Source organism: Xenopus laevis, chromosome 9_10L (genome assembly GCF_017654675.1).
Source record: "Xenopus laevis strain J_2021 chromosome 9_10L, Xenopus_laevis_v10.1, whole genome shotgun sequence".
Lineage (NCBI taxonomy): Eukaryota > Metazoa > Chordata > Amphibia > Anura > Pipidae > Xenopus > Xenopus laevis.
The window spans coordinates 124790929-124817223 of record NC_054387.1 but is presented as its reverse complement, the minus strand read 5'-3'; the positions used below and the strand labels follow the sequence as shown (position 1 = coordinate 124817223).

General features: G+C 43.8%; 1 protein-coding gene across 1 annotated transcript; it reads right to left on the bottom strand.

The window, feature by feature from the left end:
- Positions 1-6491: 6491 nt before the first annotated feature.
- Positions 6492-26295, bottom strand: cd2bp2.L (CD2 (cytoplasmic tail) binding protein 2 L homeolog). Its single transcript, NM_001087092.1, is given in 7 exon segments — positions 6492-7032; positions 9501-9595; positions 9672-10311; positions 12332-12489; positions 15060-15198; positions 16799-16868; positions 26193-26295. Coding segments are annotated over 6 exon segments (1212 nt in total). The 5' UTR covers position 16868; positions 26193-26295; the 3' UTR covers positions 6492-6921.

Below are 26295 nucleotides of genomic sequence, written 5' to 3'. Positions count from 1 at the left end.
TACTGGAGATACCAAATTCACAATTTGTTCATAAACAATTTGTGTAAATGCAAAAGTAAAATACCCAGCAGAAATATAGAAAATAGAAACACACATTCATTTCATTTTACAGGTTTACTTATTCTTGAAAAGCGGTTGCAAAACGTCTTCGAATATCGATGTCGGCTGCATAGCAAATGTTGCTATTTAAAGTGACCTTTCTCTGGGTTTTATTGATGTTTAACTAGAGTTAAAGGAATTGTTCAGTGTAAAAATAAAAACTGGGTAAATAGATAGGCTGTGCAATATAAAAAATGTTTCTAATATAGTTAGTTAGCCAAAAATGTAATGTATAAAGGCTGGAGTGATTTCATGTATAACAAGTCAGTCAGATCACTACTTCCTGCTTTTCAGCTCTCTTGGTTTACACTGACTGGTTGCCCCGGCTACCAGGCAGTAACCAATCAGAGACTTGAGGGGGGGCCACATGGGTCATTTCTGTTGCTTTTGAATCTGAGCTGAATGCTGAGGATCAATTGCAAACTCACTGAACAGAAATGTACCATGTGGCCCCCCTTCAAGTCACTGACTAACTCAGAGTTATAGAGCTGAAAAGCAGGAAGTTGGATTCTGGCTGTTTTATTACACATCCAGTCACTCCAGCCTTTATATATTACATTTTTGGCTAACTAAATATATTAGAAACATTTTTTATTTTGCACAGCCTATCTATTTACCCAGTTTTTATTTTCACACTGAACTGTTCCTTTAATGGATTTTCTTTTTCCTTGAAGACGTTTCGCTAGTCGTCCTAATGGCTTTCTCAATGTAGAATTATCACTATAGATATACTGTTCCATGATAGCGGATTATCCCTCAAAATGGCTGCCAGTCAGAGTTTCCAAGCGAGAGAGAGAGGCCGAGAGCACCTGGATCAGACCTTGTGTAGAGAAAGATCTCTGGGGTGCCCCGTGTAGGAAGAGATTAGTCGGAGGCCCAAAGTACAGATGAATGAAATGTGTCACATGTTTAGCATTTTGGTTTCCCGCTCTTGCTCTGGGAAGGCAGACAATCACACAGGTGGCAGTTAAACAGAAGATGAAATGGTGCAGCTGAGGCAAATACCAGAGGGGCTGCAGTAAGATGCCATAGACTATTTATTAGGCCTCTGTGTATCTGGTACATCAGGGAACACAGACCTGCTCTCTCCCCCACACTTCAAAGCAGCGAGAGAAATAGGTTTGTGCCCTCAGGTAAGGACTGGGGGGATGGGCAGGAGTCGCGATTCTGAGGAAAACTAAAAACTGACTGAAACAGGTCCATCCGGCCTATAACAAAATGGCCTGAAGACTTCTGGAGTAGAGGGGACCCCTGTGTACAACAGACCAGCCAGGACATGCGTCACATGGTGCATTTGGGGTCAGATGAAGTGATTTGCACTATTTTCAGTTTGGTGGTTGAATTTGCCTCTTCATATTTGTTCACGGAAAATGCTTTGAGCCTGTAGGTGATTATCTCTCGGGGTTTGTCACTGGCTGTTTCTGAGTAGTAATGGCTTAACCCACAATAGAGCGAATCATTTTTGTTTCTAAGTTGTTGTATTTTTTATTGGGTTACGGGTTACGGCCATGAACACTGATACAATATAGAGGCCTCCTGTATGGGGAAATCAGGGACAGGCCGTCGTATACATGAGAGACAGGCCCGTGTACTTGTACATTAGAGACAGACCCGTGTAGTTGTACATTAGAGACAGACCAGTGTAGTTGTACATTAGAGACAGACCAGTGAACTTGTACATTAGAGACAGACCAGTGCACTTGTACATGAGAGACAGACCAGTGCAGTTGTACATGAGAGACAGGCCAGTGCGCTTGTACATGAGAGACAGGCCAGTGCGCTTGTACATGAGAGACAGACCAGTGTGCTTGTACATTAGAGACAGGCCAGTGTACTTGTACATTAGAGACAGGCCAGTGTACTTGTACATTAGAGACAGACCAGTGTACTTGTACATGAGAGACAGGCCAGTGTGCTTGTACATGAGAGACAGGCCAGTGTGCTTGTACATGAGAGACAGGCCAGTGTGCTTGTACATGAGAGACAGGCCAGTGTACTTGTACATGAGAGACAGGCCAGTGTGCTTGTACATGAGAGACAGGCCAGTGTGCTTGTACATGAGAGACAGGCCAGTGTGCTTGTACATGAGAGACAGGCCAGTGTGCTTGTACATGAGAGACAGGCCAGTGTGCTTGTACATTAGAGACAGACCAGTGTGCTTGTACATTAGAGACAGGCCAGTGTGCTTGTACATTAGAGACAGGCCAGTGTACTTGTACATGAGAGACAGACCAGTGTGCTTGTACATGAGAGACAGGCCAGTGTGCTTGTACATGAGAGACAGGCCAGTGTGCTTGTACATGAGAGACAGGCCAGTGTGCTTGTACATGAGAGACAGGCCAGTGTACTTGTACATGAGAGACAGGCCAGTGTACTTGTACATGAGAGACAGGCCAGTGTGCTTGTACATGAGAGACAGGCCAGTGTGCTTGTACATGAGAGACAGGCCAGTGTACTTGTACATGAGAGACAGGCCAGTGTACTTGTACATTAGAGACAGACCAGTGTACTTGTACATTAGAGACAGACCAGTGTACTTGTACATGAGAGACAGGCCAGTGTGCTTGTACATGAGAGACAGGCCAGTGTACTTGTACATGAGAGACAGGCCAGTGTACTTGTACATGAGAGACAGGCCAGTGTGCTTGTACATTAGAGACAGGCCAGTGTGCTTGTACATTAGAGACAGGCCAGTGTACTTGTACATTAGAGACAGACCAGTGTACTTGTACATTAGAGACAGACCAGTGTGCTTGTACATGAGAGACAGGCCAGTGTGCTTGTACATGAGAGACAGGCCAGTGTGCTTGTACATGAGAGACAGGCCAGTGTACTTGTACATTAGAGACAGACCAGTGTACTTGTACATTAGAGACAGACCAGTGTGCTTGTACATTAGAGACAGGCCAGTGTGCTTGTACATTAGAGACAGACCAGTGTACTTGTACATTAGAGACAGGCCAGTGTACTTGTACATGAGAGACAGGCCAGTGTACTTGTACATTAGAGACAGGCCAGTGTGCTTGTACATTAGAGACAGACCAGTGTACTTGTACATTAGAGACAGGCCAGTGTACTTGTACATGAGAGACAGGCCAGTGTACTTGTACATGAGAGACAGGCCAGTGTACTTGTACATGAGAGACAGGCCAGTGTACTTGTACATGAGAGACAGGCCATTGTACTTGTACATTAGAGACAGGCCAGTGTACTTGTACATTAGAGACAGGCCAGTGTGCTTGTACATTAGAGACAGACCAGTGTACTTGTACATTAGAGACAGGCCAGTGTGCTTGTACATTAGAGACAGACCAGTGTACTTGTACATTAGAGACAGGCCAGTGTACTTGTACATGAGAGACAGGCCAGTGTACTTGTACATTAGAGACAGGCCAGTGTACTTGTACATTAGAGACAGGCCAGTGTACTTGTACATTAGAGACAGACCAGTGTACTTGTACATTAGAGACAGACCAGTGTACTTGTACATTAGAGACAGACCAGTCTACTTGTACATTAGAGACAGACCAGTGTACTTGTACATTAGAGACAGACCAGTGTACTTGTACATTAGAGACAGGCCAGTGTGCTTGTACATTAGAGACAGACCAGTGTACTTGTACATGAGAGACAGGCCAGTGTACTTGTACATGAGAGACAGGCCAGTGTACTTGTACATTAGAGACAGGCCAGTGTACTTGTACATTAGAGACAGGCCAGTGTACTTGTACATTAGAGACAGACCAGTGTACTTGTACATTAGAGACAGACCAGTGTACTTGTACATTAGAGACAGGCCAGTGTACTTGTACATTAGAGAGACAGACCAGTGTACTTGTACATTAGAGACAGACCAGTGTACTTGTACATTAGAGACAGGCCAGTGTACTTGTACATTAGAGACAGACCAGTGTACTTGTACATTAGAGACAGACCAGTGTACTTGTACATTAGAGATAGACCAGAGTACTTGTACATTAGAGACAGGCCAGTGTACTTGTACATTAGAGACAGGCCAGTGTACTTGTACATTAGAGACAGACCAGTGTACTTGTACATTAGAGACAGACCAGTGTACTTGTACATTAGAGACAGACCAGTGTACTTGTACATTAGAGACAGACCAGTGTACTTGTACATTAGAGACAGACCAGTGTACTTGTACATTAGAGACAGGCCAGTGTACTTGTACATTAGAGACAGGCCATTGTACTTGTACATTAGAGACAGACCAGTGTACTTGTACATTAGAGACAGACCAGAGTACTTGTACATTAGAGACAGACCAGTGTACTTGTACATTAGAGACAGACCAGTGTACTTGTACATTAGAGACAGACCAGAGTACTTGTACATTAGAGACAGGCCAGAGTACTTGTACATTAGAGACAGACAGGGAATGAAGGGAAAGGGCAAACTCCTCAGATATTGAATACCAATATGCATAACAGGAGCACTTCATAAAATATATGATTTATTACATGTGTCACTCAGCACACAAGCAAGGTATTTATACACAACATCCCACACACTAAATGAGGAATAAATGACCCTCTCCTTGATTTAACATGTCATTTGTGTGTCTCCTACGTCTGTCTGGGATGAAACCTGGGCTCACATGCATTAGACAAGAGAATCAGATTTCCCCTTCTGCATGGAGCCAGGTACATTAACTTGGATCATTTCTGCATCGTGTTCCTCGGCCGTCCCTCTTTCCTATCGTAAGGGGAGGAATTTAGGAAAAGTCAGGTTGTATAAGTTCAATTGCAGAAATGCTCCCTCTAGTGGCCAATGCATCACCAACCTGCTGTGAAGAGCTGCAGAAATCAGTGTAACTACAATGAACCCACAGTCAGATTGTTGTTCAGAACAAACTCCTGTCCCTGACTGATCATGTCGGGAGAGAGAGAGAAGCCAAGACACAGGTTCTGCACCTCTGTAAGAACTCAAGGAAGACTGGACCCCCAGGGGGCGCTGTTACTACACCATATTCACATTGGTTCCCCTTTCCTCCTTTCACCAAGTAACTAGAAATATTCCCACATAAAGGAAGAAACACAAGGGAGATGCAGAGCTGAATTCCAAGGAAATGTTTAGAATACACAACAGCCAATGAGATGAGTTGCTGGGACGGAATAAAAAGACCGGCTGGTATAAAACAATAAGAAAAAAAAATATTTATCACTAAAATAGAAGTAGACTTGGAAAACATAGGATTAAAGGGATATGTTATTTGATTAACGAAGCACAACCCCTATATAAATGTCACTCTCCCATCTTCTGAAGGACAGAAAATAAGCCAGGGTTCTTAACACAGCATTAGTAAATACAATCAATGCTGATATAGACTTCTGAGATTTCTCTGTACAGTATGAGCAAACTTAGGGACTGTTCCTGCAGAATGTGCTTAGTACAGGGGAATACCTATGCCACCATAGTTTTATGGTATCTCTCTGTACAGACTATGAGCAAACTTAGGGACTGTTCCTGCTGAATTGTGCTTAGTACAGGGGAATACCTATGCCACCATAGTTTTATGGTATCTCTCTGTACAGACTATGAGCAAACTTAGGGGGCTGTTCCTGCAGAATTGTGCTTAGTACAGGGAATACCTATGCTGCCATAGTTTTATGGGATCTCTCTGTACAGACTATGAGCAAACTTAGGGGGCTGTTCCTGCTGAATTGTGCTTAGTACAGGGGGATACCTATGCTGCCATAGTTTTATGGGATCTCTCTGTACAGACTATGAGCAAACTTAGGGGTCTGTTCCTGCTGAATTGTGCTTAGTACAGGGGAATACCTATGCCGCCATAGTTTAATGATATCTGTATAGGCTGTGAGAGAACTAGGGTCAATGTAAAGGAACAGTTACTTTGCCTATTGTTTTAATGAGGAAAGATCTGTTGGTTTTGTTATTTCTTGCACTCAACAGGACAAAATCTGAAATTAAAAAATAAAAATGGCTGCCCACTATAAACTACAGTAGTACTTATCTGTTATCTACTGTGTGTCCTGTGCTTGAATGGCTGCCCCCATGGCTACACAGCAGCTTGTCTATATAAACTATAGTAGTACTTATCTGTTATCTACTGTGTATCCTGTGCTTGAATGGCTGCCCCCATGGCTACACAGCAACTTGTTTGTATAAACTATAGTAGTACTTATCTGTTATCTACTGTGTATTCTGTGCTTGAATGGCTGCCCCCATGGCTACACAGCAGCTTGTTTATATAAACTATAGTAGTACTTATCTGTTATCTACTGTGTATCCTGTGCTTGAATGGCTGCCCCCATGGCTACACAGCAGCTTGTTTATATAAACTATAGTAGTGTTTCTGAAGCAAACACAGCAGTTTTACCAGTGCAGGGCAACACTACACAATATTTTCGTTACTTTAAAACACTTTAATTTTTTGGTGTTACTGTTCCTTTAAAGCAGGAGAGAAATAACGATACATTCAGTTCTTACAATGCCTATAAGGCAAATACAATGGGATAGTAGAAAACATAGATGTATTTCCCCATTAAGTAGGAATCAAAAGGTCTTATCGATCTCACAATCCTGCCTCCTGTGGGTAAATACATTGCTCAGTCTCAAACAGCTCAGAGAAATAAAATATATTTTATTACAAACAGCTGAAACCCTGCAGTAATTCTGTATAAGGATCACTCACACGCACAGAGCAGATTAGCATGAGTGTAAGCTCCGGAACGTTATTCCCACTCACAAACAGCACTTGGAGACATACCCGCTGCAGCGCACACAATGGTCTAGTCCAACAGAGTCCGTGACAGTGGAACAGGAAGGAAGTGGGACTCCTCACACGTACAGCTCAAAGTCTATCCTCTGCGAGTTGTAGAACTGACCCTCGGAGCCGCTCACTCGCCGGCAATAAACTCCCCCGGCAAAATAGCCCTGATCCACCCATTCCTGCAACAGAGAAGCACAGAATGTTATACTTTTCATTTATACAGCACCAACATGGTTACCCAGAGATCATACATCATTCCCCACCCAGTGCAGCCTCTACTCTCAACATTCACCTACCCCACTAGGGTCAGTTTCCAAGATGGAGAACTTTAGGGGGTGGACATATTAGATCAAATACGGTTTAAACAGGAGCAGTAGCGTTTGTTGAGGGGGGCGGGCCCTGGTGCGTGACACGCAGCCGGGCCCCGCCCCCCCGTACCGCCGCATTAGCCCGCATTTCTCAGTGGTGCACGGACCGCCGGGGGGCCCTGAGTGGGTGCGGGCCCTGGCCCGCTCGCACCCCCTGCTCCCCCGGTAGTTCCGCCACTGAACAGGAGGATTAAGTCTGTGACTTAAAGGAGAATTCAACCAAAAAACCCTCCCCCCTACCCTGGGTAGACCCCCTCCCTCCTCCCCCCAGCCTGCCTGCCCCCCCAGGCAAATGCCCCTAATTTTTTACTCCCCCCTCCGTGCAGATTCTGGCCTCGAAGTTCACGGCAGCCATCTTCTTCTTCTCCAGTAATCTTCGCGTATTGACGGCATTTTCGGTCCCGAACAACTGCGAATGCGTCGAAAGTCACGAAAATTCGGAATTTTCGGTAATTTTCGTGACCTTTTGCGCATTACCAAAAAATTCTGATTTTGCGCATGCGCATCCACCGAAAGTCCCGAAAATTACAGAAAATTAAGATTTCTGAATTTTCTGTAATTTTCGTGACTTTCGGCGCATGCGCAGTGGTTCGGGACCGGAAATTTACTCCAACTGCGTATGCGGCGAAAAAGAGAAGATGGCTGCCGTGAACTCCAAGGCCAGAATCTGTACGGAAGGGTGAGTAAAAAATAGGGCTTTTGCCCGGGGGGGCAGGTAAGCTGTGGGGGAGGTTTTTTTTTTTTTATTACGGGTTGAATTCTCCTTCGTGGTGGCCATAGATGTACCGATAATATCCTATGAAACGTATTTCCGTACACTATTCTGTGCGTATGGCAGGAGATGAGCCGACTGATATCAGCAGAAGACTTGTATATACTATCGGCTTCTCAATTGGCCCAGGCGGAAAACTTTGATTGGGAGCCTTTGAAGGCAATTGAACATCGGCCATTGTTAGAGCTGAATCGTCAGATCCAGGTAGAATTCTATTGTTTCTATCTGTATATCATCATCATCATTTATTTATATAGTGCTGTCAAGATACGCAGTGCTTTGTATCTGACAATTCAGCTCTACACGTGTGTATTGAAACAAACGATCTTTCCTGGAAGCATCTTTTCCAAGAAAGATCGTAATTGTTACGTCTATGGCCACCTTAAGTCTGTGATGCTCCTTTAAAGGGGTTGTTCACCTTCCAAACACCTTTTTCATTTCAATTGTTTTCAGATTGTTCACCAGAAATATCGCCTTTTTTCAATTACTTTGCATTTTTTATTTTTTTACCATTTTTGCAAAACCTAATTTTAAAGGGATACTGTCATGGGAAAAAAATACATTTTCTTATATTTAATTTTGAAATCTGACATGGGACTAGACATATTGTCAGTTTCCCAGGTGCCCCCGGTCATGTGACTTGTGCGCTGATAAACATCAGTCACTCTTTACTGCAAGTTGGAGTGATATCACCCCACTGCTTCTACCACCCAGCAGCCTAACAACAGAACAATGGGAAGGTAACCAGATAGCAGCTCCCTAACACAAGATAACAGCTGCTTGGTAGTAGTAAATAGTAAAATCCAGGTCCCACTGAGACACATCCAGTTACATTGAGTAGGAGAAACAACAGCCTGCCAGAAAGCAGTTCCGTCCTAAAGTGCTGGCTCTTTCTGAAATCACATGACCAGGCAAAATGACCTGCGATGCACCTACACACCAATATTACAACTAAAAAAATACACTTGCTGGTCCAGGAATTAAATTTTTGTAGAGTGAATTATTTGCAGTGTAAACAGTGTCATTTAGAAATAAAAACTGCACCACAAAAATCATGACAGAATCCCTCTAATGTCCCTGTCTCTGGTGTTTGAGTCTGGCAGCTCAGTAATTCAGGTGCAGATTCTGAACTGTTACAATTTTACAACATTTAGTTGATCCATTTCTCAGCAGCATCTCTGGAGTATAAGCAACTATTGTATCAATTCTAACAGCTGCCTGTAATGAAACCCAGAGATTCTGCTCAGCAGGGACAAAGATAAGAAATGTATCAACTAAATGTATCAATTTAGAACAGTTTACAGGGTCGGCGACCCTCCCTCCAGGAGCAGCTTTAGAAGGTAAAAAATTACACTTTAAACTTCAATATTAGAAAAACGGTCACACATAGAAAATAGAAAGTAAATGGAAAAAGCCGTTATTTCTGGTGAACTCTTTGAAACCAACAAGTGTTGGAAGGTGAACAACCCCTTTAATGCCCTACCTTCCCTACAGATAAACCACTAACCTGCATCTGTGTGCTGGAAAAGGGCCCATACAGTTCCACTCCGTCTTTGTTCTCCCATTTGTACTCCCACATAACTTCATCCGATAACTGTGAATCTGAAAAGAAAAGCAATAGAATGATGCCCCAGTGCTAGAGTACTGCTCAGGTACAACACAAGATCCTGATCCTTACCTGCTGCCTTCTCCAGGGTTTGCTCTTCCACCTCATCAGCAAACATGTCCAGCTCAGCAGGTGGAGCCATGGTCTTGAGTCTGTATGCCAACTTCTCGTACGTGTCCTGATAGATCTCATACACTCCAAGGGCCACCATCTGATCTGCTAGAGATATGAGCAGCTCCAGGGGTTCTGGCCTATCTTCTGACTTGTTTGTTCCCTCCCTACTCTGAGCAGTTTCTGGTTTCCCATTATCTTGTGCTCTCTCCTTTAGGGACTCCTGACCCTGTTCACTTCCAACCCGGCTTTCCAGTTCCTTATTTTGTTCATCGTTGCTCTCTTGCCTTGAATCCGTTTCTCCCTCGTCCATTTTCGAATCTGCATTATATTCCTGCTCTCTGTCTTCTTCTAACTTAGTCCCTCTATTCTTTCTTCTGACTGCTGGGTTCTGCCTCTGTCTTGCTCTCTGGCCCCCAGCAGTCTTTTTGCCTCGTGTCCCTCCAAGACGTTGGATTCCTTTAGCCACAGTCTCCCCAGGCTGGAGCAACTGCAAGATTCCCTCTAGTAGCACCTTCTTACTCAGTGGTGCCCTTCCCTCCTCGGAATCAGAGTAATCATCTGTGGAAACTGCGGGTGCAGTGGGCTCCTTAATACGGACCTAGGGCAAGAGGACAAAGGTTATTGATGGTTACAGGCAAAGGTGTATATATTTAGGATCTGTGCTTGCGGGTTTAATTTTGCAAATAAAATGCTTCTTTTTCCCCTATAATATACATCAGGGGTGCCCAAAAGGTATAGCGGGATCTACCACTAGACTTTTAGTTGGTGATCAGTAGATCTCAAGAGACTGTTAACAAACAGCTTGTCTATATCATCCTCCGGTTTCATGCTTTTCATTCAGATATTTATTATGATAAAGTTACTTGAGAAATAGATGATTAAATATAACACTATACATTTTTATTCTCAATATTTAAGTAATATTTTCTATGGAACAGAATGCTAACAATAATACTATGGATGTAGATCATAATGGGACATCACTAATAGTAGACCTCACACTAGTAAAGTATGGGCACTCGTGATATACAGTGATCTCTTCTCATCCCCAGAATCCCCTTTTTATCCTCTGTTCCTGGCCAATCAGAAAGTGCTGATGACACACACACAGATACTTGGGATACTTGGGGTGTCAGAAGATAAGCGATAGCTTTAAGGGTCAGGGCACCCAGGCAGATTGGGGGAGATTTAGTCGCCCGGCGCCTCTTCTTCGGCCCGACTAATCTCCCTGAAATGCCTCCCCGCTGGCTAAAATGTAAATCGCCAGCAGGATGGCACTTAGATCGCTTCGGCTTTCCAAAGTTTCCTCGTGAGGCAACTTCGGGCCATTACGGAAAATGAATAACTCCAAATGCCATCCCGCCGGCCATTTACATTTTAGCCGATGGGAAGGCAGGGGAGGCAGTTTGGGGAGATTTGTCGCCGGGCGTCTGATCTCCCCGAATCTGCCAGTGTGCCCTGACCCTTAATCTGAGCTGGGAAGTAGCCAATGTGATTAAAGGGGTAGTTCACCTTTAAATTACTTGTTAGTACGATGTAGAGAGGGATATTCTGAGACAATTTGCAATTGGTTTTCATTTTTTATTTTTTGTAGTTTTTCAGTTATTTAGCTTTTTATTCAGCAGCTCTCCAAAGTCAGAAATCTGGTTGTTAGGATCCATATTCCCCTAGCAAACATGCATTGATTTGAATAAGAGACTGGAATATGAGCAGGCGAGGTCTGAATAGAAAGATGAGTAATAAAAAAAATGTTTAACTTAAAGGATCAGTTACACCAAAAAATTCAAGTGTTTTAAAGTAATGAAAATATCATGTAGTGTTGCCCTGCAGAAACACTACTATAGTTTATATAAATAAGCTGCTGTGTAGCAATGGTGGAAATTGAAAAAAAGTCTATATGGTACAGATTAAATAGTGGATAACAGATAACACCATTATGTTCTACAGAGCTTATCTGCTGCTACACAGCAGCTTGTTTATATAAACTATAGTAGTACTTATCTATTATCTACTGTGTATCCTGTGCTTGAATGGCTGCCCCCATGGCTACACAGCAGCTTCTTTATATAAACTATAGTAGTACGTATCTGTTATCTACTGTGTATCCTGTGCTTGAATGGCTGCCCCCATGGCTACACAGCAGCTTGTTTATATAAACTATAGTAGTAATTATCTGTTATCTACTGTGTATGCTGTGCTTGAATGGCTGCCCCCATGGATACACAGCAGCTTGTTTATATAAACTATAGTAGTACTTATCTGTTATCTACTCTGTATCCTGTGCTTGAATGGCTGCCCCCATGGCTACACAGCAGCTTATTTATATAAACTATAGTAGTGTTTCTGAAGCAAACACACCAGTTTTACGTGTGCAAGGCAACAGTACATTATATTTTTATTAATTTAAAATTATTTTTTATGTTACTGTTCCTTTGAAGCTGAACCCCTTTAAATCTGAGCTGGGAAGTAGCTAATGTGATTAACTGTGTTCAGCTTAATTATTGGATGGTACTGCCAACCCTGTGCTCCAGGAGGAGGGAACAAGAAACGCCAGTTTCTGCAATATTTGCACTCAAATTTTGTGATTTCATGTTGTCCAATACTTCATACTCACTTACCCAGTCAATATTATCAAGCCAGTGGTCCCGAATCTGGTCCTCCTTACGCAAAAAATAGTTGCCCTCTGAATCAAAGTGCCCCTCCTCCATTTCTTCCTTCAGGTTAAAAGGAGTAATTGGTACGCCACCCTCCGAGTCCAGAGTAGCGTTCTCTTGTCCTGCAGAGGGAATGAAGCAAATACTCACTTAAAGTGATACGGACACGTTCCTATAAAAAGAGTAATGTGATGGTAACAGTGAAAAGAAGCTGCACGAGAAATAGAAGCAGCTACAAGTCCAACAAAGCCGCCCCCAGCCCAGCGTGACTGAAACAACTCAGGAAGATGATTTAATGGTGTCGGAGGGTCGTTGTTATTAAGGTTCATAAATTTGAAATTCGACCAATCGAAATGTATTAAAAAAAAACATTTTTTTTAAACTCAGATGAAAGTAATCGAGCAGTAAACTCGAATTGAATTTGGTTCGGCCGGACAGAAGAACTCGGACGAATCCGAATCCTGCTGAAAAAGGCCAAATCCCGAAACGAATCCTGGATTCGGTGCATCCCTGATTTGAAGGGTATTTATTGCAGCTGACACCCAGACATGACTTGGGGAGGCACATTTATCAGAGGTCTAATTTAAAATTCATGTAGGTTTTTAAAAAATCCCCTAAAGTCCCATAAATTCTAAATTCGAACAATCGAAATGTATTAAAGAAAAAAATCTAATTTTTTTAACTCGGATAAATTTAATCCAACTGAAAACTTGATTTGAATTTGAATCTAATTCGATTCAAATTTTAAAAACACAATTCAAGTTTTTTCTCTGAAAAAATCTTGAATGTCAGGAAGGCTGCAAACAACTCCAAATTGGTCCTGGACCTCTGCCATTGACTTAAAGGAGAACTAAAGCCTAACTAAAGAAGTAGCTAGATATTTTGTACATTATATTTTGTGCTTCTGTACCAGCCCAAGGCAACCACAGCCCTTTAGCAGTAAAGATCTGTGTCTCCAAAGATGCCCCAGTAGCTCCCCATCTTCTTTTCTGCTGATTCACTGCACATGCTCTGTGCTGCTGTCAATGTATGTAACAATACAATGTATACAACATCCCTTCCATATATTCCATACTTCTTCAAATGTACTAATTTTAATGTTCATTAATGCTGTGAGTTTCTCTATCTCAATCGTCCTCCACAGTTTATTCCATCTTTTGCATTGTTGGTGGGGGGGTCCTTTCCACGTTTTGGTTTGGCATTGTGTGGTCAAGCATAATTGTACGCAAAACTTGTGTTCTTTAATTGTAATCTGGTTTGGTTTGCGTAATAGAAGAGCCCACCATGGGTCCGGTGCTAAAGTTTCATTTATAGTTTTGAATATTTCTTTCCATAGTTTATCATGAGACATTTCCAGCACATATGCATTCTGCTATCTCCCCACATCCTCGTGGGTGTGTATTGGGTGTTTGGAATCATTTATGTCGTTTTTGGGTAGGGATGCACTGAATCCACTATTTTGGGTTCGGCAGAACCCCCTGGATCCTTTGCGAAAGATTCGGCCGAATACCAAATCGAATCCTAATTTTCATAAGCAAATTAGGGATGGGAAGGGGAAACCATTTCTTACTTCCTTGTTTTGTTACAAAAAAGTCATGTGATTTCCTCGCCGCCCCTAATTTGCATATGCAAATTAGGATTTGGTTCGGCCGGGCAGAAGAATCCTGCTGAAAAAGGCCGAATCCCGAACCCTGGATTCGGTGCATCCCTATTTTTGGGTGTGTATAATTTTCTCCCATTCTTCGTTTAAAGATTCCCCTGATCTTTGTTCTCCTTTGAGCATTGGTAAAGGGTTTTTTTTATTACCACAGGAGGCAGATAACGAAACCTGATAATGATACATGCCAGGAATAGTACATACTATGCAGTTACACAGAAGGATGAACACTGGGTATACAGTGTAATATAGGACAGTGTATATAATACACAAAAGCCATGAATATCCTGTAAACTATGTCCTTATAATTGGAGAGTTCTGATGTCATCAGTTATAAATGGTGACTAGTGATGTCATCAGTTATAAACTGTGAGTAGTGATGTCATTTCTGTCACATGACTCACTGAAACTTGTGTATTATAATAAATAAAGTACCCCCAGTTGCAAAATATGAGGATATTAGAAGTTACCTCGGAGTTCCATGACCTGTATAAAAACACTCGGCCTTCGGCCTTCGTACTTTTATATGGTCATGAAACTCCTCGGTAACTTATAATACCAAATACCAAACCACCCATATGCAAATTAGGGGTGGGAAGGGGAAAACATTTTTTACTTCCTTGTTATGTGACAAAAAGTGATGCATTTTCCCTCCCCGCCCCTAATATACATATGCAAATTAGGATTCAGTTTGGACGGGAATCGGAACCCTGCTGAAAAAGGTTGAATATTGACCGAATCCCGAACCGAATCCTGGATTTAGTGCATCCCTATCAGTTATAAACAGTGAGTAGCGATGTCATTTCTGTCACATGACTCAATAAAACGCGTGTAATATAATAAATTGAATACCCCTTGTTGGAAAATAAGAGGATATAAGAAGTAACATCAGAGTTCCATGACCCCTTCGGCCTCGTGCTTTTATATGGTCATGAAACTCCTCGGTGACTTTTAATATCCTTATATTTTACAACAGGGGACACTTTATTCATAATATACTGTAAGGACCGTGAGACACACAGTAAAGTCTCTCACCTTCAACATCCTCTGGTGCCAATATGTCATACTTTGCAGAACGTCCATCACTGGTTTCATCGTCATCATCTTCCTCATCGCTGTCCAGAGAATGTTTCCCTTTAAATCGACTTCCCGGGCCTGCCGCTACATCCGGGAGCTTCAGAAAGGGGTAAAACCGACGTCAGACATTTGCAAATGTAAACCATCTATACAGGGACATCTTCATACACGTTGATACTATAGCTGCTATAGGGTGTCACAAAATAATACATGTACTGTATATGGAAGAGCTGCTTATTTTAAGGGATTTTATAGGGGTGGTTCCCATTTGATTAAACTTTTAGGGGTATATTTATCAAAGAGTGAAGTTGGAGTCCTCTAGAGTGAAATTCCGCCACTCTCCATTCATTTCTATGGGATTTTTAAAAGAGGATTTATCAATGGGTGAAAGTCAAAGTTCATACTTTGATAAATACGCCTTTCAAAATAGAAAATGAATAGAGAGTGGAGGAATTTCACTATAGAGGACTCTCTATATTCACTCTTTGATAAATATACCCCTTAGTATGATGTAGAGAGTGATATTCTGAAACACTTTGCAATTGGTTTTTATTATATTATTATTTGTGGTTTTTGAGTTATTTAGCTTTATATTCAGCGGCTCTCCAGTTTGCAATTTCAGCAATCTGGTTGCTAGGGTCCAAGTAATCCCAGCAACCATGCACCGATTTGAACTAGAGACTGGACTAGTAGAAACCCAGAATGGAAAGATGAGCAATAAAAAGTAGCAATAACAATAAATCTGTAGCCTGACATTTGTTTTTTTAGATGGATCATTGACCCCCACTTGAAAGCTGGAAAGAGTCAGAAAAAGAAGGCAAATAATTAAAAAAAATATAGAAAAAAATAATGAAAACCAATTGAAAAGTTGCTTAGAATTGTCCATTCTATAACATACCAAAAGGTAACTTAAAGGCGAACCACTCTTTTAACAGAATCCCTACATTTTACTTCCCCTTTAAGTCCAGGAAAAACAAAGAGCTGGTAAATAATGGGCAACCTCAACAGAGATGCAAAACTGTAGTAACTCCTACAGACCCACAGCATCACTGGCAACAAGAAAAAAAAGGTGATGTGGTGCATTATGGGGGAATTGAAAGACACCACTGCCATTGTTCTGCTTACTGCTCAGGCAATGAATTTTGGGGATATGCAAGAGGGGTCAATACATTAAAGGGGTTGTTCCCCCTTAAATGAACATTAAGTATGATGTAGACAGGGATATGCTGAGACAATTTGCAATTGGTTTTCATTTATTATTATTTGTGGTTTTTGAGTTATTTAGCTTTTTATACCGCAGCTTTCCAGTTTGCAATTTCAGCAATCTGGTTTCTAGGGCCCAAATTCCCCTAGCAACCATGCATTGATTTGAATAAGAGACTGGAATATGAATAGGAGAGGCCTGAATAGAAACATGAGCAATAAAAATAAATGTGCAGCCTTACAGTGCATCTGTTTTTAGATGGGGTCAGTGACCCCCATTTGAAAGCTGGAAAGAGTTAGAATAAGATGACAAATAACTATTAGAAAATAAATAACGAAGACCAATTGGAAAGTTGCTTAGAATTAGCCATTCTATAACACACTAAAAGTTAACTTCAGGATAGATAGGAGATTCGTTATTATAATAACATGAGGCTCATCTCATTGGGCCTCCCTCGGCCCTTATAATATTAGCCTCCACGTCTACTTCTTACCCTTCTTTTTTTCTGCTCATCATCACCCTCTTCAACTCCATCCACAAAAGTGACCTTCCTCTTAGACATCCTGAAAAAAAGGAAGTATGAACTATTAATAGACTGCTGAGTGACATGGTTACTCGGCTTTATTAGCAGGGGAACAAGTAAAGATAAACTATTCCTATGTGCTTAAAGGGGTAGTCAACATTTAAAGGGATTGTTCACCGTTTAACTTTTATTATGATATAGAGACTATTATTCTGAGACAATTTGCAATTGGTTTTCATTTTCTATTATTTGTGGATTTTAAGCTATTTGGCTTTTTATTCAGCGGCTCTCCTCTCCAATTTCAGCTACCTGGTTGCTAGGGTCTGAATTACCCTAGCAACCATGCACTGATATGAATAAGAGGCTGGAATATGAATAGGAGAGGCCTGAATAGTAGCAATTAGAATAAATTTGTAACCTTTACAGAGCTTTCGGTTTTTAGATGGGGTCAGTGACCCCCATTGACCCCATCTAAACACAAATGCTCTGTAAGGCTACAAATGTATTGTTATTGCTACTTTTTATTACTCGTCTTTGTATTCAGGCCTCTCCTATTCATATTACAGTCTCTTATTCGTAATAATACATGGTTGTTAGGGTAATTTGGATCCTAGCAACCAGATTGCTGAAACTGCAAAACCACAAATAATAAAAAATGAAAACCAATTACAAATTGTCTCTGGATATCTCTCTCTACATCATACTAACAGTTAATTTAAAGGTGAACAACCCCTATAAAGGGCCGCCTGAAACCCTTCATATGCTGAAAACCAACTTTTAGGGGACAGCTGACAGACAATAAACCGCCGATAATAGAAATATTTTTGCACTTCTTTTTAAGGGCCATTTTTTGAGCGCTCAGAGAGACGAGGGTTTCCAGCTTGGTGGGTTTCCAGCCAAATTGGGCTACTAATTTAAAGCCCAGGCGGGTTTTGAAAGTACAAACTAGCCAAGGTACGGATTTGGGCTACTTTTTGGGCCTATGGCTGGTTTGTACTTTGGAAACCAGCCAAAGTTTTTTGTTTCCCTAATGTGCCAAGCCTGCGTCTCCCAATGCATGTTGGGTAATGTTCTTTTTTTTTTTTTTAAAGGTGTTTATTTATACACATTTAAAACATAACAACAACATAAAGGTATCCGTCAGGTAACATAGACAGCGATCAGAATACAGCGAGGTCACGCAGGACCCCTACAGTGCAATAAAGCAAGGAAAACTCTACACGGTTAACAGCAGATCCCAACAATAAACGAGCAGGCACGTAAATAACAACATTCCCAGTCAGTTACACAGGACCAAAGCCCACCTCCCTCCAGGTAAGACAACACAATATAGCAGAACAAGATCAGAAAGCAGATGGCGTCCCTAACGAATTACATCATAAGGCCACTTCATCATGTGCCTCAAGCCACGGTCCCCAAATCTTATCAAATTTTTGGGGGCAGTGCCTAGCAGAGTACGTGAGCTTTATGACTGGAAGCTGAGCATTGACCAGTTTTTGCCATTGCTTGATTGTCGGGGACAGGGGGCTCATCCATTTGATAGCTATCTGTTTTTAGCATAGAATAATAGGGCGCGCAGAAGGCATCTGGTTTTAACAAGGGGGGCAAGGGCCTCAACCACGCCTAACAGACATACCTCAGGTGCCAGTACCCCAGGAAGCAGGACCACCTCAGAGAGGTGAGAAACCACTCTTGCCCAGTAGCGGTTGATCATGGGGCAAGACCATACTAAGTGAAAGAAGTCAGCATCCAGATGCCCACATTTGGGACAGGCAGCATCCGGGCTCCTACCCATAGCCTTAAGCCTAAGTGGCGTAATGTAAGTACAGTGTATTATCCTAAATTGCACCATTTTATCTTTAGTAGAAATCAGAAAACTGTAGAGCTCGCTAGTTGCCTCCTCCCACACATCATCCTCCATAGTGGGAATAAGCGTGTCCCATTTAGCCCTGGCTTTAGCAAAGGGGCTACCCATGGAAGTCACTAATATTCGATATAGGCTAGACACCAGTTTCTGGGGGTTCGGATCCCACAATCTGTCTTCATGCGGCATCGTGGCCGTGGGAATAAGCAGGGAGCCAAACTGCGCAGTGACAGCATGACGAAGTTGAAAGTACCTATGCCAAGCAATGTGCCGGCACCCCAGGGCAGTGGTGAGTTGGGTCTGGGTCAGGAGGGTATCCTCTGTCAATAAATCAGAAAGATGCTTCACTCCTAGCTTGGGCCAATAGACAAAGTCTGGAAGTTGTCGCAGGTGCGAAAAATTAGAATTTCTCCACAAAGGAGCTCGGGGGAGGGCAAAGGGGTTGGCCGTGCCAGCATTCTATGGGCAAGCACCCAAGCCCTTTGTGGGCAGTTCAGTGTGGGAGGGAGTTCTGGCGTGTCCTTGACTCTCCTATATGGAGCGTTACGAATAGCCTCAAACGAACCTGCCAGGGTGGCATGCAATGCGGTCAATGGGTTCTCAAGGTCAGGGTTGAACCAGTTGTGGATGAAGGACAGTTGGCTCGCAAGATAGTAGAGTCTAAGGTGGGGGAGGGCCAAGCCTCCTTTGTCTACTGGGGCCAGGAGAGTTACCTTACTAACCCTGGGAGGTTTATGTGCCCAGATAAAGGAGAAAAGAACTGAGTCAATTTGCCGAAAAACCTGTTGGGGAATCCAAACCGGGGCATTGTGTAGGAAATAAAGGAATTTCGGCAAATATATCATTTTGAAAAGATTCACCCTGCCCCACACTGTTAATGGGAGATTTATCCATTGAGCAGCTACACTTTTAAATTTGGTCAGCACCGGGTCAATGTTCTTGGCCACATAGTCTAGAGTAGATTTGGAGACCTGAACACCCAAATACCTGAACTGGGAAACCCAACACAGACCTTGAATATCGCCCTCCCTCTGATCAGCTTCTAAAGTAAAGAGGATGGATTTGCTCTTATTTATAGCTAGGCCACTATAGGTACCAAATCGATCCGCCAAGTCAAGAGCGTGCCTAAGAGAGTCCTGTGGGTCGGCTAGGAATAGGAGGAGATCGTCAGCATACAATGCAATCTTTTCTTCCAGTCTCCCACACTGCAAGCCCACTATCCTCTCCGACTGCCGAATCATTAACGCATAAGGCTCTATCGCCAAAGCGAATAACAGGGGGGAAAGCGGGCAGCCTTGCCTAGTCCCTCGAAAGAGGGAGAATGTCCTGGAAAGAGTATCGTTGACCCGGACCTGTGCGACTGGAGCATGATAGAGTAGTTGGAGCCATCCTATAAAGTTCTGCCCTATACCAAAGCCCTCCAACACCTTCCAGAGATACGGCCACTCAACCGAGTCAAATGCTTTTGTGGCATCCAGTGCCGCCACAAGCCTAGAGCCCTGATTTACATGAGAGGTTTGTAGGTGGGAGAATAGCCTGCGTAGGTTCATAGAGGTACTCTTATTTGGCATAAAACCGGTTTGATCCGGGTGTACAATTGAGGATATGACTTTATTGAGGCGCCTAGATAGTATTTTTGCAAGTATTTTAACATCAGTATTTATTAGAGAAATAGGACGGTACGAGTCGCACAGGTCCGTGTCCTTCCCCTCCTTCAATATAAGAACTATTAGAGCTGAGTAGAAGGAATGGGGTAGGGAACCAGCTGCGGGCGCTCCCAACAGCGTGGCATGTAGGTGAGGGGCTAGTTGGTCTCTGAGTAGACGGTACCAAGCGACTGGTAGACCATCCAAGCCTGGGGTTTTCCCAGAGGGGAGACTACCAATGGCCTCCGTAACCTCCTCAAGGGTAATTGGCCCGTCTAAATAAAGAGCTTCCTCCCTGGTAAGTCTTGGAAAGGGGATGTGTTGCAGGAATTGTTGCAATTCAAGGTCTGAGTATTGCACCTGTGAGGAGTATAGTCTCTCAAAGTAATCAGAGAAAGTGTTGGCTATGTCAGTCGGGTCCGTAGCATAGTTACCTGCCGGGGTCTTAATTCTGGGGATCAGCGTAGTCAACTGAGCTGCTTTGGCTAGGTACGCAAGAGTCCTACCATTCCTGTCCCCCTGATCAAAGATTCTCTGCGCTGCATAAAGTAATTTTTTTCGGGTCACAGCTACCTGTGCTAGTTCTAGATCCCGCTGTGCTACAACCAGCGAACGGTGAGTAGCTTCATCATTTGTCTCACAATAAGCTTTCTCAGCCGTTTGGACCTTGCCTTCCGCCTCAACTATAGTTTGCTTGGCTAGAGTGCGCACTCTGGAGATAGCTGAAATTAGCGTGCCTCTGGCGGAGGCCTTAGACGCCTCCCAGACTTTGTTCGGGGTGCTGGTACCTGCGTTCATATCCCAATAAAGACCATACTCCAAACTACTAGCTTCCACCACTTCTACATTATCGAGCCACATGGGAGAAAGCCTCCAGGTGGAGTGTCTTTGCTTGGGGGCGAAATGAAGGTCTAGCAGGAGGGGGGCGTGATCAGAAAGGCCCCTGGGAAGAAAATCAATGTTACGAATCCCTTGCAGGAAATCCGGGGAGGCAATAGCCACATCAATCCGGGACAGGGAATGAGCCCCGGCCGAATGACAGGAGTACTGTCTATCATGCGGGTGTGCGTGCCGCCATGCATCCACTAGCCCTAAGGCTCCTACCCACTGTGCCAGGGGCCCAGTTCTTTGAGCTGTGTAAGGAAACCTATCCAGTTGCGGGTCTAATACTGTGTTGAAATCCCCAATGAAGCAAACCGGACAAGGGAGGTACGTGGAGGCCTTAGCAAATATCAGGTCCAGCAATTCTTTATTAAAGGGGGGTGGGACATACAAGTTGACTATTAGCATATCCTGATTATCTATCCTACAATGGAGGACTATATAGCGCCCGTAGTGGTCAGTAGATAAGTCGAGGTGTTCGAAGCGTAAACTCTTACGGACCAGAATAGACACACCCCTCGAATGGGTGGAATAAGAGGAGTGATACGTGTGCCCAACCCATCGTTTCCTGAGGGACAGGAGCTTTTGGCCAACTAGATGGGTCTCCTGCAAAAGGAGAAGATCTGGTTTGTATCTGTTGACATAATCAAAGACCAGGGCCCGTTTGAATTTAGAGTTTAGGCCTCGAACATTCCACGAAAGCAGTTTCACGTTACCCCCCTCCATTTTGTGTGATGACCAGTGATGCGCCGTTGAGAAAGTAAAGGCCCTTTGGCCCGTGTATACCGTGTTACCATGGATCGCCCCTGAGTTACCTGTCCATGTACCTTGAATGACAAAACTATGTTACAAACCCAACACAACCCCAAAATGGTTGTTACCCCATCCCACCCTGCACATCCAGACAACATAGATGGCCTAAACCCCAAACAAATATAACAGGAGAAGTGACAAGGTTATGCGATGAGTATACTCACAGTCCACATGAAAAACCTCTGAACTCGCACCTTAATAGGCAGAATAACCCCTGAAAAACAAAATGTAACCTTGGACAGTAGGCAACTCGTGCCCTGTGGCAGAAAAAGTGAGAATGACAGTCATAGGTAGAGGCCCCAAAAGTAAAAGTCTCGACCACCAGCCATTACTGTAGCATAATGACCCTGCCCGCTGGCCACCGACCCCCGGGCTGTAGCTGCAACCGTGTCCCGCCCTGAAATGGAATCTGGTTCCGCCGTAGAGAGTTCTTGCTCCCATGATAAATGCAGCGGTGATGCAGATAAAGTAGAGGAGCATCTACCTCCAGCCAGAACGGGGCTCAGACATTATAGTAGAAAATTGTGGGAGCAATCTTGCCAGCAGATGCCAATGCCCAGGTGGCAGAGCCATGTGGCAGCAGGGGGGCAAAGGGAGTCATGGGTGCAGAAACTGGAGCCCCTGCAGCAAAATTGCAGCACTAGATCACAAGTTCCGTCCCATCATTGCCGGCTACAGTCGTGGTGCAATAGCGCCGCTTAGGAAGGAAAGAGGCCCAGGACGGACCTCCACATGAGAAGCCAGAGAAGTAATATGGCCCGCCACGTAGGCACAAACAAGGACCGGGGCAGGGTATAGGAGCAGGCCAAGAAGGGACATCAGCAAAGGTTCCAACCAAAAAAAGGCACAGTATAGGCGACCAATTAGCCAATATACTCACGACCAGGTCAGCAGATTATTCCTGACGGCGCGGGCTGTTATGCGGGCCCACCTGCCGCCCACGCGTGTTGATCCAGTGGTCCGCATCTTGTGGCGACTGAAAAAAATGGGTCACACCACCATCTACCACCCTTAGCTTCGCGGGGTAGAGCATGGAATAGGGCATGCCCACATCCCTGAGCCGCTTCTTGACTCCCTGATAGGAGGCCCTCAGCTTCTGCACTGCTGGCGAGTAGTCGGGGTATAGAGAGATGGAGCCGCCTTCCCAAGAAATCGGGCCTTTCTTCCGCGCCATGGTTAAGGCAGTGTCTCTATCGCGGTAATTAAGAAACCGCATGATGAAGGGCCGGGGGTTCGAGCCGGGCGGCAAAGGTCGCGTTGGTATACGGTGGGCGCGCTCAATCACCAGAAAGGCCGAGAATGCCTCTGCCCCTAACACATCCTTCAGCCAGCGTTCCGCAAAGGCCTCTGGGGCGGCCCCCTCGGCCCTTTCAGGAAGCCCCAAAATTCTCACGTTGTTTCGGCGGTGGCGGTTTTCCAAATCTTCCGCCCTGCTGTTCAGCGCCTGCACCTGGTGTCGCAACGAGGCTATCTCGTCAGGCATCGGACGGATCGTGTCCTCTATGTCAGACACCCTGCGCTCCGCCTCCGTGGTACGCTCCCTCAGGGTTTGGAGATCCTGTCGGAGCAAAGATAAATCCACCTTTATCGTCTCCAGCTGCGCAGTAGTGGAAGCATGCGTACCTCTGATAGCCGCCAGTAATTCGGCGTTAGACGGCTCAGGAGCAGAGGCCGCCGGCGCCTCGTGGTCCGATGCTGGTGATGGCGGCTCCTCTTCCGGGGCCTGATCTGGGCCTTGGGAAGGCTGCAAATAGCGGTCGAGCCGGTTTTCCGACTTAGATCTGGTCCCAGATTTCCCCATTTGGCTGCCAACAGCTGTCCACACTTTGTGTCAGTATCAGTTGGAGAGGTTAACTGCTATAATCGGCAGAATGCTAAGCTGATGTGCGGAGCTCTTGGTGGACACGTCCGCTCAAGTCGCCATCTTCGGGTAATGTTCTTTTTGCTTAACAATTTGCCGACTGCCAAGTTTAATGTAAGACTACAATACCCAGCATGCAATGGGACCAAGTTGTGTAGAAATCAGGAGATACCAGATTTTGGATTCTGTACCCCAATCTCCTGTCCCTCTTTAGCATTCTCACGTTTTATGGTGACTTTTCTCAATTTTAGCCAATTTTGGGGCAAAAATCTTCAATCTCATAGTCTGACCAGTTTTACCAATATTTATTGAAATTGTATATGAATTAGGGCCTTATGGGGTACCTATACCTCCTGGGCCCCCTCTGTAGTTACGCCCCTAGTGACGGGAAATAGTCTCATTTTACTTCATGGAAAAATTTGCAAATCAGCAATACCTCCCAATCGTCTAATTTTTCGCAGGACACTCCCGCTTTTGACAGCTCAACCCGCAGTCCCGGAAATGTACTGATATGTCCCGAGTTTCTCTTTGATCTGCTTCACTGAACAGCCAGAAAAAGATATAAAGTTTCTAACTAAATTGTCTCTTGGCAGAGAGCCCAGAATACATACTTAACATCCTTTGTAAAGCTTTTAGATAAAATAAGAACGTACACAACTTAAATGAATTTTTCAGTGTAAAAATAAAAACTGGGTAAATAAAAAATGTGTCTAATATAGTTAGGCAAAAATGTAATGTATAAAGGCTGGAGTGACTGGATGTCTAACATAATAACCAGAACACTACTTCCTGCTTTTCAGTTCTCTTGGTTTACACTGATTCATTATCCTGTTTACCTGGCAGTAACCAATCAGAGACTTGAGGGGGGCCACATGGGTCATATCTGTTGCTTATGAATCTGAGCTGAATGTTGAGGATCAATTGCAAACTCACTGAACAGTTATGTCCCATGTGGCCCCCCTTATAGTCACTGACTAACTCAGAGTTAGAGAGCTGAAAAGCAGGAAGTGGTGTTCTGGCTATTATGTTACACATCCAGTCACTCCAGCCTTTATACATTACATTTTTGCCTAACTAACCATATTAGATAATTTTTTTTATTTTGCACAGTCTGTCTTTTTACCCAGTTTTTATTTTCACACTGAACTGTTCCTTTAAAGGGCAATTCACCTTCATTAGCAAAATTGTAATAACACATAAAAACCACAGAAATGTGTTCAAACTTTCATAACCTGCCAAATTTTTTAAAATGGACATGGTAATTAGGGGGTGTTGTCACAAAAACAGGCATGGCCAAAAAATGCCGCCAAGGTACGGGCAGCAAATCTTTTTGTCCCTCTTCCTGTTTCCAAAATGTTGGGAGGTATGAACCAGTGAATATTTGAAAAAGGCGTATTTTCACATATATGAATTTTTTTAGACTTTTTTTTACCTCTGCACATATTGTGATATTTTTGGGCTACTTTTGAAGTGACTTTTGGCTAGTTTTGGGCTGGTTTTGGGTAGGGTTGCCACCTGGCCGGTATTTTACAGGTCTGGCCGGTAAAAATGATGGTTGATCCCAATGTTATTAATAGGGAAAAAAGATAAATATATACGAAGTAGGGATGCACCGAATCCAGGATTCGGTTCGGGATTCGGCCTTTTTCAGCAGGATTCGGACGAATCCGTCTGCCCGGCCGAACCGAATCTTAATTTGCATATGCAAATTTGTGTCTGGGAGGGAAATTACAAGGAAGTAGAAGATGTTTTCCCCTTCCCACCACTAATTTACATATGCAAATTCGGATTTGGCCGAATCTTTCGTGAAGGATTCGGGTGTCGGCCGAATCCAAAAGAGTTTATTCGGTGCATCCCTAATAGGAAGGCCGGTATTTTTGTCCAGAAAAGGTGGCAACCCTAGTTTTGGGCTGGTTTTGTAGCTGATTTTGAAAATTAGACCTGGCAACCCTGAGAGAGACTTATAACTGGTTTCTAATAGCTCAGAGCAGGAGGGGCATTTAGGAGAAGATAAAAAGGAAAATCAAGTATCAAAACAGTAAATTGGGGGGATATTTTTTAGAGGAATTAAAGTGGTGTTGCCCCAGCTCTGTGTGAGTGTGTATGAGGGGAAAGTGAGACCTCTGCAGCTTTGTTGATATAAACTTTGCTATAAAACACCCAACCGCGAGGCTCTCAATCGTTTATCCGCTTACAAACACGCCCCGCCCACTGCAGGGCTGAACTGCCCCACGGGAAGCGACTCACGAGTCACCAGACCCCCTTTATTCTAGCGCAGTTCGCTCAATACACACCAACCTTTCGCTTTATTTTGCAGCACTCGGTGAAACGCGTCTCGTCGCAGCCGGATGAATGTCGCTGGCGCGCCGGAAGTGACGACGGCAACCCGGAAGTGACGACG